General features: G+C 38.3%; 1 protein-coding gene across 1 annotated transcript; it reads right to left on the bottom strand.

Annotated features, from left to right (window-relative positions):
• Positions 1-449: 449 nt before the first annotated feature.
• Positions 450-14,183, bottom strand: gtf3c3 (general transcription factor IIIC, polypeptide 3). Its single transcript, XM_053314461.1, has 19 exons — positions 14,073-14,183; positions 13,769-13,856; positions 12,175-12,494; positions 10,893-11,016; positions 10,553-10,744; positions 10,185-10,350; positions 9,849-9,996; positions 9,583-9,754; positions 6,955-7,055; positions 6,682-6,853; positions 5,056-5,258; positions 4,223-4,324; positions 3,867-3,999; positions 2,839-3,064; positions 2,693-2,747; positions 2,343-2,478; positions 1,139-1,263; positions 892-1,044; positions 450-619 (listed from the first exon to the last, which is right to left on the bottom strand). The coding sequence occupies exons 1-19, from the start codon at positions 14,163-14,165 to the stop codon at positions 497-499; spliced, it is 2,832 nt and encodes a 943-aa protein (XP_053170436.1). The 5' UTR covers positions 14,166-14,183; the 3' UTR covers positions 450-496.
• Positions 14,184-14,989: the final 806 nt, after the last annotated feature.

Below are 14,989 nucleotides of genomic sequence, written 5' to 3'. Positions count from 1 at the left end.
TGAATACATAAACAAGTAATTAAATTCAAAATAAATACATGTTGGTATATCATTAAGAAATAAATCAATACTATTTTTATTCTTTTATTATTTCTATTTCTTATTTATGTTTTTTTTAAACATTTATTTCTGTAATTCTACATTTACACTTCCTCTCTTACATTTCCCCAACTTATAGTTGTTAGTATCACCTACCTCATTAACATACATAAATAAAGTTAGAAAGTAAAAATGTAAATGCAAAACTACAGATATAGATGTAGATTTATACAGATTTATAAATACATGAAAGACCTTTATTTCTTTGCTAATTACCAACATCCATTAATTTACCTATTTTTGTATTGATTTAAGCTTTTATTTATTTATTCTTCAAATGATTTATCTATGTCTTTATTGTTACAGATACATTCTGCAATCCTTTATATTTTTACAGTACAGTTACTGCATCTGAGTCTCAAACTCATAATGAGCATCACTTGTCAAAGCTTCATTTTCAGATGACGCAGTGTGTGTTGATGAGCTGGTGGGCCATCTCCAGGTTCCCGCTGGCCTGGTAGATGAGGGAGAGGTTGAAGGCGATCTCCCTCCTCAGATCCACCTGATCGTCAGTGATACCCTGGCAGGCATGAAGGGGGTGGAGGCAGTGACAGACAAAAAAAGAGGAAAAGATCTCATTATTGGTCCACTGGACCTTTATCAGGGAAAGCCACTAGAATTATCTGCGGCAAAACTGGCATGAGAGAGAGTTGTGAGATGTAGGTCCATTTATCTAATGTCCTAAATAAAAAGTGAGGGAGACGTTTTTAAATTTAAAGTGATTGTGTCACAGCAGGTTGATCTCCCAAACACACAGAGTGAACTGATCTGTGCTGTTGTGCGTTTACCCACCTCAAGTTTCTGTGCAGGCAGTGTAAGAGCCTTCTGGTAATAATGTATGGCCAAATGTGTGAGGCCCATCTGGTGTAGTGCTCTGCCCAGGTTGTACATACTCTCCTGACATTCTCCACGCAGCTCCAGATAGCGCCACAGGAAGGAGAAACCCTGAAAACAAAAACAAAAGAGCATTAAAAAACAACAACAGACAGCTGGATGTAATTAAAAAGTGAAAGAAGGTGTATCATAAAACACACTGTACCTGAAGCACCAGTGTATGACGTTTGGCTACATACTTCTGAGATGCCATGTGGAAGAAGGTGAGACCCACACACAGGCTTTGGAGTGGGTTGTTAGGGTGAGTCTTGAAGGCCTGAACATACTGACCTGAAGATATAGAAGATTTTAGAGAATGACTTTTAGTGGATAGACAGAAGCATGTGTATAGATGTAAGCAGGCTGTCTGGAAATCTATATTTAATTACCCATCAATAGTGATCAGTAATCAACTCGTGTTCACTAGATACACTTTTTAACTTTCCTCCAACAAAGACATGAAACTCTTCAGTCTTCTTAATGATCTTTCCTCTAATAGTTAGACGGCTGGTTCTCTTAAATTAGAAATCCAACCATCCACGCTCTCATATTAAATGTGATTTAATGAACTACATTAATCTTTTAAAAAGTATTATTAGGTATATGAGGGATGGCTGAGAAGAGACATTTCTCTTAGTGTTGCTGGGGTTACTCCCAATTAACTTATTATGAATCCATACGATGTATGTTAGAGTTAAGTCTGTTATGATAGCATTAGCAATGTTGGCTTCAGGTCCCCATTGCAAGAACATCATTTGTATGAACAAGTTTACATTCTGCATCATTCATTAAACAATAACACATATGATGCCCTCCAAATATGTTCTATAGAAATATTTTGCTTTGAATAATCATTTTGATATTTTTTGATATGGTTTCTTGACAAAAATGCTTAAGTACGATGTGTGTGAAAAATCCGGAATCTGTCAACATGCACCTATCATTTAGGGAAGTCAGAGTATGTATTATACACTGACCCTGAAGCTATTTCCTCAGAACATGACTATATGTTATGAGCAAAAATGCCTCCCAAAATTCTGTTGACGCTAACACGAAGCTTTGGCATCATGAGTTATCTAAATGGAGTCTGTATTTTCCAAAGGTACAGTACAGTCTGTTTACAACTAAATTCATTTAACTGCTGGATACAAAATGTCTCAAAATTCAATGTATGTGTACTGCAGGCTTCATATTTCTACATAACATCTGCATACTGGACAATGATTGGCTCCAAACTACTTATGATGTCACAAATAATCATCACACCCAACATTAACCTGTGTTGTCAAATCAAATCAAACCATTTGTTTCTTATTAGTTCAAACATGTGTAACATCCAGTGTGTTCAGTAGTGTGTGTGTATTTTGTACCCAGAGCGTGTTTGAAGCTTCCTGACACCATGGCATTGTGTCCACAGAGGACACACAGGGCGTGGTTGTCGGGGTGTTTTAACAGCAGACGCAGACAGAAGCGGTGGTGACGCTGGTGCTGGGATGTTATTGTCAGCTGAGGGGGGAAAAAAACATTTCAGATGTTCGTATATGTCCATGAAAACAGACACATGCACAGGAATACAGACTGTGTGTTTTATTTTTTGGAATAGAGTTTTAGTCTTAAGAGCTTTAATGTGGTATATTATTACATAATACGAGGGGAGTGAATTTCTTTTCTGACCTGTTGCATTATGATAACAGATATGATAAGGTATATTTTTGCACACCTGGTTGAAAATATTCCAAAGCTGAGGTCGATCCACATTCTCCATCAGCATCAATCTGTCAAACACAGAAAAACAAACAGCAACTAATTTACAGTTTACTTTTAAATAACTGTCATAAAGTAATAACATGATGGACCCTGATCTACCTGATGTAGTTGTAGGCCTTGTAGTGGTTGTGGTCCAGGATGGTTGCAGACAGGCCGAAGAACTCCAGCTCCTTCCTCCTGGGCTTGTTGTCATAGAAGGAGTAGAACTCCATGGCTGACTCCACCAGCAGCTCAGCCTCTTTGTAGCGCTCCACCTCACACAGTGTGAGCAGGCAGCTCACCAGCAGCTGCCACCAGTCCTCTCTGGACAGGACGTTTGTCTTACCTGAACACAAGTATGATTAACAAATGTTGATATACTGTATCTTCTATATGAATATGCTATCTGTTGGTGAATCAGACACTGCATCATAATAAACTATTTAACAAAAGATGAGGCACAATCTGGATTTAATGAGAGATACTATGAAAAAGGGAAAAAAAATCGGGAAAACAATGGGACCAATAAACATATCAATAAATGATGAGTGTTTGTAATCTGACCAATAATATATATGAAATGTAAATACATCAAGTACAGACTGTATGTACCTGAACTGAAATGACTCATTCATTTAAAATTAGAGTGTTTAAACATTCATTGCAGAATTCACTTTGCTGAAAATGAGCCTACAGACTTAATGTGGTTCTCAGGTATGAAGAACTCCAGCTGAGAAAAGATGATGTCATAGCAACAAAAACTTTACCATCTACGCTCCACAGGTTTATTATTGTTAGACTTCCAGGTGGAACTGCCTATAAATGCAGCTTTTGGATGCAGATCAGAATTGTCTTATACTGCAGTAACATTACTGATAACCATAGAAATCTATCTGAAAACATATGGTAGGCTTTAGTCATAATGCATGAGCTATAGCATGTAGAGTTTAAACTATAGTTTTATAGGTATATTTAACAACTCTTTCTCCACATATGGGAACTGCTAATAAATGCTGACAGTGAACAATATCTGGCCAACTGCTCTGCTTGTTGCTGTTCCTGCCAACTGTAGCCCTCTTTATGACAGCCAGGTTACTAGGTATGAACACACATAGACACACACACACACACACACGTCAACTACATACCTGTGTTATCCAGATAGGCAGCTTCCTGGTCAGCGATCTCAGGCAGCATGTCTTTGGTCTTAACCAGCCTCAGGTGTTGCTCACCCGACACGGTTACAGAGCACACACACACCTTAGCACGCTGCATGGCCACCTTAGACACACATGTTTGAATCATTCGTCAGATGCAGTGAAACAAGTGCGTGTAACAACAGATAAATGTTTTTCTGTCTTTACTGACTCTGCATATTTCAGTAACAGTGATACAGTTGCATCATGTCAGTTTCACCTTCCTTGTCTATACAAGGTCTAACATTGGTGATGAAAGCTGCTGTTGAGACAGGAAAGAAGAGGATGTGAGTGTGTTAGTGTGTTACCTTGAGCAGCATGGAGATCATAGTGATCATAGCATCCAGGTAGTGCTGGATTTGTCCCTGAGTCTTCAGCAGTGTGGAGCGATGCAGCAGCAGCTTTAACTCCTGCAACCACAGTGTGTATACAGATGTGAGGATACAAACATAAACACAACAAAAGTGTTTAATAAAGAGTTGTAAAGCAGGAGCAGCTAGTCACATCATTCCTTTTTCCCCACAGAAAAGGTTACATAAGTCAGAGTTGGTGCACCTCTAAAATTTCAACATTAAACTCTCCAAGTGAAGTCATCAGTATAAAATATTAACATGTGTGGTCTTTGATAAAATGTTAAAAGGGTACAAGACTGTTGACATTAAAACTAAGTTAGAACTCTATAATTCATATATGTACGGAAGCACATTCCTGCCAGGAGGAGAAAAAACATTAACATTTTTATCACCTAAATATTCATGTTTTCTTTTCCTTTTTTGGGCAGATACAGACTTCCATAAATATGTGTACAAGTGTAACAAGCCTTTATCAGGGAAAGCCATTTTGATATGTTACAGCAGGAAAAGCTCACATGTACATAAAGTGTTGTTAATAAAGACTGAAATCCTCAGTTTTTAAGTCCTGGTATTGTGCATGCTGTCACACTGTCACACTGTCATGGATTATTGGGACACTTGAATAGATCAAAGCCATTGTTCATGTTATTAGTAACACCTGTGCTTTTCCTGCTAAGATAAGTCAAAAGGTCTGCTGGGAAAAAGACCTGTTATTGTTGGTCACTTTCCCTCCTAAAATCTTTTATATTTCAAAAATCCCATTATCAGACAGAAACACAGACTCTTGCCTTTTGTGCAGCTGATGAGTCTTGTGCGAGTGTGTCACTGTCGTACATGGACTCCAGGGCCTTCAGGGCGCAATCTGGTCGGCCCAGTTGCTGCTGCAGGGTGGCCAGGGACAGCCGGGCCTCCAGGTGCTGCGGAGCCATCTCCACCACCTTAGTGAAGCTTTGTGCTGCCTCCTCCATGTGGCCCAGCGCCTTCAGACACTCTGTGAGAGACAAATAATGAAAGCAGGGAGACTTTATGTAACAGTGATTACTAAGAGGCAAACTCAAGCGTTAGTCCAAATCCTCTCTTGCACCTTAGCTGAGAAGTTTCACACAATTTACAATTTATTTACAGTTTTTTTGTGGATGCAAGCTCCTGGAGGTTTGCCTCTTATTTAAGGGGAAATTCTAGTCACGACTCCCTCAATCTGTCTGAGCAACACTGTGGTTCACATTTACACTTTACTGTTTCTTTTAAAATGTTTATGCTTTCCTAAGAATGTCATTCTTTCTTGCTACAAAATCAGTATATGAGTACAGCCTTGGTGTGTGTTTTTATTTGTGTATTAATTTGATGAAAATGGGAGATTACCACAAGGGGAAAAAACATTTTGTAGACATTAAAATCATTGGAAGACTGATGATATTACTCATTAAGTCTCATCAATGATTTGAGTTCTTTCTACTTTCCCCCGTGATTCTAATTGCAGCATAACACACTGTGTGCTGAGGTTACAGGGCTACATGTTGCTGTAAGTTTTTCTAAGGTCTGGTCATTTATCATCACTACAACTGGACCCATGAAATAAAACATCTAAATCTGACTACTTAGTTGTGTTTTAACATGTATGGGTATGGTGTGTACACGTGCAGTTGTAGTATAGTCTTCGCTGTGGCAGTCACCTCCTATTCAGTGCTGAGACAAGGCAAAACACAAGTTACCTGCATGTATATTCTCTTGTTTGTGTGTGTATGTACAGCAGGACTGCTGTTAGACTGTTAGAAGTCTGGGAAGAACACAACACTGAGAGAGGCTGCAACTAATTACTATTTTCATTATCATCCATTCTCATGATTAGTTTTTGTACGAATCAATTAATTTCTTAGTCAATGAAATGTTTAAAATAAATTGTCTTGTTTATTCAATAGAGTTTCACTGAGAGGCAGAAACAGTAATACATTCACACAGTTATACACAGAAGAATCATAAATAAATAAAACTATTAATCAAATATCAGAATAGTTGCTAATTAATTTTCTGTCAGTCAGCTCATCAATTAATTGTGTAATTATTTCAGCTCTAACAAGAATGTACGAGAGTTGCTGAAGTCTCAGCAGGCATTACCGACTTAACTGATTAGTACTATTAATAATATATAACCTTACTTTCTTTCTTTCTTTCTTTCTTTCTTTCTTTTTAAACTAAGTAGTTTCCACTTGCCAGGTGTAATAAAGATCACAGCATAATGGTTCCCTTTAAATGTTGAATGTTATAAAGAGAGGGAAGTCTTATATATCTAACCTGTTGATGACCAATGTTATGTGGACTTGGTTTATCTTCCAATGAAAAGAAAAGGAAAAAAAGTACAATAGCAGCAGTATCATGTTTATATTTTAATAGGAGAATTCACTGTATTATCTTACCTGCATGTCGGAGCCAGACCACAGCCAGGTTGTACTTCTCTGATATGACGAGTGCAGACAGCAGAGGCAGAGCACACAGGTACTCTCCCTGCTCCAGGTAGGCTTCACCTACATCCAGATACAAGTCCCCAATCTCCTCTGGACTCTGCTCTGTCATTGTTGACACCAGGCCCTGTGAGAGGATAGCACAGTCATACATACTGCCATGTTCAGTCTCCAAAAAGGGAAAAATGATTTGCTAGAAATGATGATTCTTGGTTTAACTTAAATTACCTCCAGGGGAGTGTTGACATGCAGGTGTATGAGGCAGACAATGAGCTTGGCCTTCAGGTCCACTGGGACGCTGTCTGGTACCTGTACATCCTTAATTTCACCTGGACACACACGCACACGCACACACACACACACTAACCATCACTATGCCCCAAAAATAACACCATGGTCATAGTCTCTGTTGGGAAGGAAGGGAGTGTGATCATTTTGAAGAGATTCAAAGCTAAGGCATGAAGGAAATGATGTCACTCCAATTTTGGTATTTTTCCATTTTACCTTTTTTTTTTTTTTTTTTTTTAGATATTGTTCTTACCATTTAACCAATGGTATACTTGGCACAGTAAACTCTTATCTGAAGACTGGCATGTTACCTCTTTCATTAAGTATTATTATAAACTAATAAACTCTACTAATAAAGAACCAATGGCAAAAATGTTCCTGTACATGTTCTGCCTGATCTGAGCTCAGCTTTAGATAGACTGTATGGAGTCCCACAAGGCTCCATTCTCCCCCTCTGTTCAATCAAACTTTATTTATATAGCACCTTTCATGCAGTCTAGTGTAGTTCAAAGTGCTTTACAGTTAGTTGATGGACAAACTGATAATGATATGGAGCAAGTGACAGCATTAAAAAAAGAATAAAAAAGAACAAGTTAGACAATAATTGAAACGAATGCACGCAAAAAAAAAATTATATGAATGTTTAGAAAATGTAAATAAAATAAGTAAAAAACAAGTAAATATGTAGGTAAATAAGTAAAATAAGAGAATAAGAGAAAGGGTTTATTGAAATTTAGAGTAAAAACTAGGTTAAAATAGATCAAAAAGTAAAATAAAAAATTAAATGTAATAAAAGCTGTACTAAAACTAAGTTAAAATGGATTTAAAAAAAATCCTTATATGCTTGTAAGTTCAAATTTCAAGATTTTTCTCCCAGTCTACAAAGCACTAAATGGTCTGGCCCTTGAATATACTATATAACATGTTTCTAGTTTATTAACAACAACAGTTTATTACACATTTATGATTAAAATTGGCATCACAGAATCCAGTGTTTATGCTGAACAGTCTCCTTTTACATTATCTTCATTTAAGAATAATACATTGGTTTTGTTTTGCTTTTAATATGCTGTGTGTGTGTGTGTGTGTGTGTGTGTGTATATATATATATATATATATGTATAAAATATAAAATAGATACAGTCTATCTATATATATATATACACACACACACACACATTGTACATTGCCTCTGTATGAGATTAAAATGACCAGAATGACATTTAGGAACAACTTTACTTCCCATTTTCTTGCCTAATAAAGACCAGACATGATTTATAGAGAGTGTTTTTCTCAACTTGTGGAATCCACAGTGAAGTGTTACTGTACAGTAAAGAGCACAGACATGTCTGCCAGCATGAGCTAATTTTGTAACTGGAGAACAATAAGTCATTTTCTTACACTTTGTACAGTCTGTGCACAATTCATTTGACTGTGTGCTGACACATTAGAGACAGTTACACAATGCAGCAGAGACATAGCAGAAACAAAATAGTTTCTTTTGGCGGCTGACTTCAGTTCAAATGTTACCATGTCATCACAGTGAAAGAGTTTCTAAAAGAGCCATTTTATTATGTTCTAATGAATGAGCAGCTGTGTTTTAGTGTCAGTGCTTTTCAAGTCATATGTCTCCTGGGATTAGTAAAGACAATCTTCTCACATCCCTCATGGCAATAAAAATTATAAATTCATACACCTCAGAGTGTTTTCAGCTCCTGAGTGGTTCCCCATGATAGAGACAGCCTATATCAACACACTAGCTACAGTTATTTTAGAAACCATCTCAATACTGGATACTAGATACTAGATACTACTGGTCTGTATCACAAAGCAAGTTCATCCTGGTTGTGTCTGCCTTCAATGAGCCTAACATCAGTGATCCTGGATGACTGCTATCATCAAGCAGGATGTCAAGCTACCTCTAGGTTTGTCAATCCAGCTATAAACATGATCTTTACAGGGGTGGCAAGATGAGCAATTCAAAAATATGTTCAAAATAGTTTTAAAAGCAGTGTCAGGTTTGTTAAAATGTACATTTTTGTGTTTTTGTTAGTTTTATGTCATTTGAAATGACTTTTAAAATTTCAGAGATATATAAATATGATTTGTATCATCTCTGATCTACTGTAGATAACACCCAGGTCATTCCACTTATCTATAAAATGTCTTTAATGTTCTTCATTATTTGTCACTTTATTATAAATGTAGTACTTTCATGTCAGGATGATGACTGCAGGGACTTTTCAAGTGAGTTGATTGGTCAGGTGACAGGCTTAGGTGTGATCTTCTGAACTGAACACATTCCCACACAGATTAGCTGTTCAGCAGAGGTTACCATGGTGATATATATAAGTCAGCCAGCTTCAGGAAACCAGAAAACTTTAAACCCAAAGATTACTGACTCATCTATTAATGTCACTTTGTGATACAGGCCACACAAGACCTAAAAACATCAGTATTTCACTCATATAAGCATTCTACTAACCATGAAGCTGCAGAAATGGGATGAAAACAGAATGATTTCAGCAAGAACATGTCAAAATGATTGTTTTGTAAACAGAGACTCACCGTTTTCTTCTGCTGCTGTTTCCTCTACAGTCTTTGACTTCGCTCCTTCTTCATTCTTCTCCTCCTCCTCCTCCGTCGTCTTCTCTGACACTTTCTCTTCTTTTGGCAGAACTGTGCAGTCTGGTTTGGTTTCCCCCCTGACCAAAACTACACCTGCAAACTTAACCAAGACCTGGAAAACACACATACACACACGTATGCATTCATGAAGACACCACATGTCTCTGTTCTCTCTAACTGACACACACACACACACACAAGTATACCTGTAAGGCCTTGTTGTACTGGCGGTTGGCGATATAGAGCTCAGCTGCCATGTTGATGACATCATCACTGACCAGGCTGGGGTGTCGCGACAGAGCATCCTCTATCACACCCAGTGCAGAGGGCAAGTCATTACTCTCATAGTAACTCCTACACACACACACACACACACACACACACACACACACACACACACACACACACACACACACACACACACACACACACAATCTTTATAACAAAATACTGCCTTTTCTTTCTTCAGCATAATCTTAAATGAGCACAGTATAATGTACAGTATATATGCTGTGTGTCAGTGTGTGAGTGTGTGTCAGTACTTGGCCATGTCCTTGGACAGCTGCATGAAGTGCTCTCCGTCCTCCAGCGGCAGCAGTGAGAGGATCCTGCGGTAGCCGTCCATGCACTGTTTGTGCTCGCCCACGCGCATGTGGAGGCTGGAGCGCTCCCACAGGTACCGCACGTTGGTGGGGTCGTACTTGATGGCTGCAGGAGTGAAACCACACGTCAACATCTTGAGCCTTAAACTAGAACTGATATTAGATTTTATAATCTGTTATTGCCTTTTTTTTAATGCCAATCTAAAATCGGGCCACTTTCCCTGATAACCATCAATGTTAAAAGTTAAGAGCACCATCTGTGTGGTCTTTGCCATTAAAACTCATGTTAAACAGAGTGTCAGACTGACCCTTGGTGTAGCAGACGATGGCCTGCCGGATGTTGTCTTGCTCGAGAGACATTTCTGCTAGTCTGATCCACTCCTCACAGTCTGAGGGGTTCAGGTGGGCAGCGATCAGACCGAACTGCAGCGCTTTGTCCATGTCTTCATCATCCTCATAGATCATAGCCAGTGTGGAGAAAGGCTCATAGGCCAGAGGAGCTGCAGGAGAGGACAGAGGACATTCATTCATCATGTTTTTTAGAGTTAAAAAGAATGTGTAGATAACAAAGACTAAAACCAACATACATTTTTTGTCATAAGAGTAAATCAGCAGCAGGAGGTTTGTGGGACTCAAACACACACTCACCCTGTCTGATGATCTCCATACACATCATGATGGCGTCTTCTTTCTCTCCTCTGGCGTAACGGATGTTGGCCTCTCCCATCAGACCTCTCAGAGCGCGGGGCAGCTTGCTGCGGTTACGCCGCTCCTGTCCACGCATACGCACACACGCACGCACGCACACACAGTCATAAACAAACACACATGCAGTCATAAACATACACATAAACACAGAAAAAACAGAAAACAAGTTTACAGTTTCCATAAACAAAGACTTAAACTTGGGGTCAGTTACTATGGTAACACACTCTGGAACTTAACAGGGCTGCAACTAACAGTTATTTTAATTATCAATTAATCTGTTGATTATGTGCTTTGATTAGTTGATTAGTTGTTTGGTCCATAAAATGTCAGAAAATTGTTTAAAAAATGAATGATATTGCCTTAAAAGGTAAATAACTCTGTCTTGGCCCATAATGGCAGTCTGTGTTTTCACAGAAGTGTAGCTCCCACTCTCCAATCCCACCCCCCGCCTCCCATGCATTATTATACTATTATATTATCATTATATCAGTGGTATAAAATGACAGTCAAATGACAATAATATTGTTCATCTCGATTATTTCTGAGACAATATATCGTCCAATAAAAGGTAGTTATGACAGGCCGAGCTGGAATCAGATGATTTGGATATTTTCCTATTTTCCTAAAAATGAGTAAAAACAATGAATGGATTATTACAACAGCTGGGGATTCATTTAATCATTGGCAACTAATCAATAATATAGCTGTGAAACATGACCGGCTCGCTGGCAGCTGTTCGTCAACAAACTCTGACTATGTCTGCTCCTCCTCATCACTCCTGCAGAAGCTTCATCCTCTGTGTTACAGCTCATATCAAAGTGCAGTGCAGGGATTTACAGAGGTTCATATCAGGAGACTGTCCTCACTAACATCAGGCTTTCATGCACAATCACACATTTCTCTGAACAGTGATGTCTGACCTCACATTTAAATATTACTCAGTGTGACTCTGAATTAAGTCTATGCTTCATCATTCTGATATTTAATAAAACTATGATTCTCAGAATAATCCTCTCATATTTCTCCTACTGTGATTAGTCACACTGATGGAACATTCCTATCAGAGTTATTGGAGATTACATGTTAATAATGAGAGTGAGCAGGATTGTGCAGCAGCTGAATAGAACATGTGAAACTAAATGTAGTTTAAGAGGAGTTTTTTTAAACAGGCTGCATGCATTATTGTGTTTTAACAACATTTCTGTGTCCTTGTCCTCCTCACCTTCATCATCTTCTTGTTCTCTCGGTTCAGCTCCATCTCCAGTGCGAACACATCTCCCACCGTCATGTCCTCAGCCTCCTGCTCTTCTCCCTCTCCTCCCTTCTGTGTCTTCTCTGACAGATCCAACTTTGCCTTTCCACGCTGCTTCTTCTTCTTCTCCTCCTCTTCCTCCTCCACCTTGTAATCCTCATCATTTTCATCGTCTGCATAGCTCAAGCTGTCCTCCTCTTCCTCCTCCTCTTCCTCTGAAGACAGGGGGTCTGGGGTTTCTCCCAGCATGGAGGCAAAGGCCAGCTGGACCCCTGGGCTGACTCCCTCCTCTGAGGGGAGAGAAGAGTTGAGTGAGTCATGAAATGCATCAACAGTGTTTTCATGCCATCATATTTATTTTCCTGCTTGTTATTTGCAGGAAGAATAACTTATTTTCTCAATCAATCGATTAAAGGACAGCTTCACAATGTTTCTAAATAAAACAGTCAGGTGTCCATATTAGCAATAAATCTGTAATCATTCCTCCTGTTCATACTGACTATTAAAAGATCTCCTTCAAATGAGCTTTCAATGGAAGTGATGGAGGAGTAAATCCACAGTGTGTCCACACAGTCATTTAAAAGTAGATGATCAGCTTCTATTGAGCTTCAGCACTGTGAGTTAGTCATATCAAGTGATATCTGACACATTTACAGCATCAAATTCCCTCTTAGTGTTTCTCTGTTGAGCTGTGGTGGAAGTATAGTAACAAAAAGACTAAAAACACTGTAACGTTGAAACATAGAAGATGAAGATTTGACTCTTTTGGACGACTGAAGCTTCATATTAGCTTCAGATAACAGACACCTGACTGTTAAGACAGACTTAAAAAATGTGAACTGGTCCTTTAATCACTTGGTTTACTGTCTCAGTAAGTCAAGACAGTGTGACAGTGAGCAAGCATGCACAACACCAGCACCTGAACCTAAAGCAGCTAAATGGAATTAAGCCATCATTAGTTTTACTATTTCCAGCTCTGCTCCTCCTACTGTAACATGACACATTACTTAATATATCATAATATTGCACAGTTTTTGATACGTGACTCTTTCGTGCTTAGTTGACCTTTTTGATTTCCAATATAATCTGTACAACAATATGTTTGATAACATTGTAAGATTTATGATATATGAGCTCTTTTGTTCTGAATTCACTTGTTATTTGATAGTCTTGACCTTTGAAGAGTTTATTGGTATTCTTAGCCTTGTGTCATGCTGTATTCTTCTAGTGTTCCAATGCTTGTATAACTAATCTAGACAGTGGTGTGTGTGCTTGGGGTTAGTTCAAAGTGCTCATAAGCTCATAACTGCAGTCCTCTGGTAATGACTGAAACAGCTCCTATGTGTTAATGGAAGTGTTATGATGCTGCTCAACAACCTGATGAGACTGTGCAGTTTATGTAACACTGTAACATGACATAATGTCTGAAGAATACCTATTAAGGAGAGTGATTCCATTATTGTGTCTAAGTAGATTTAATCACTGTGTTCCCCTACTTCTAAAATCAACTGTACACTCTAGTTGAGCACAGTAGACACATACAGTCAGACAGACAGCAGTGTACCTGTTATCCCTTGTGCCTGTGCAGAGGTGGAGGGCTGAGCATCCTCTTCCTCATCTTCAACTAACACATCTGACTCCTGACAGGACTCCTGAGAGGACAGAGGGATGAACATATCAGCTTCATGTGACCAAAACATAAAAAAAACATTAACGAGCAGACTTCAAGGTCAAATAGAAACACTGACAATAAATTAAGTGAGGTTAGCTGAAGTTTATGACTCTGTGAGGATGTAAAAGAAGATACTGTGTAGCTAAGACGTGCTAAGTCATCAATTCACCAACATAAAATGTAGGTAAAGACTCACCTTCGCTTTCCTCTCGTCTCTCCTCTTATCAAACTCCTCAAAAGTTATTCTTCCCTCCAGATAGTCAATGAGCTCAGCGCTGAACCCAGACATGTCTAACAGCACGCTTATAGTCGCTTCTTATTTGTCCAGTAGAGAAGAGAAGACATGACAGTCTGCTGCTAAGAGTTCAAATAAACCCAGACATACGGTGAACTACTGTCACGTGACATTGAAAAACTTCCGGGTTGGCGTCATTAAAATAACAGAAACATGAAGCCACTTTGTCGACATCTAGTGGTGAGAAGAGAGAATGACCACATTATGATACGGTCGTCATCTCAGCGTGAAGAGTACTTAAATAGACTTATTGCCTATCAGATAGTGTTGTAATGCATATTAAATTAAACTGAAAATCGTTTATTTTAATGGGTTGTTATAAATCAGAACCTAATATCTGATTGTTACAGTAATATTGACATTGAAGACATGTAGGAAGTGCTGAAAAGTGAAGCTGAAAGCACAATTAAACACATACAAACATGGAAAAGCTAACACACTATCCATTTATATATTCACACAAAAAATGTGTTGCTCTTTATTGCAAACAATAGTGAATTAATCAATTTTGGGTAATTCTTTGAAGAAAAAATGTCAAAATGTTAGTTGCGTGATTTAGGTTTAATGTGACTTGTGCGTTAATTGACTGTTTTGCTAACCTTTCACTCTGTCACTAGTCTCAAGTAGGAGAGATGGGTATGATTTGTATTTTATTAATAATATTATTCTTATTCATAATCCTTATCAGTGTGGTACTTTACTGATATTTTTATTGGTGCTTTTGTATTGCTGTGCATTTTGAAAAAAGATTAGAAAGAACTTTTTTTGAGTCATTTTTTTCTGACAGTAAACTCAATATCTTTGAGCTGTGGACTGCT

Source organism: Scomber japonicus, chromosome 24 (genome assembly GCF_027409825.1).
Source record: "Scomber japonicus isolate fScoJap1 chromosome 24, fScoJap1.pri, whole genome shotgun sequence".
Taxonomy (NCBI): Eukaryota; Metazoa; Chordata; class Actinopteri; order Scombriformes; family Scombridae; genus Scomber; species Scomber japonicus.
This window is presented reverse-complemented; position numbering and strand designations above follow the sequence as displayed.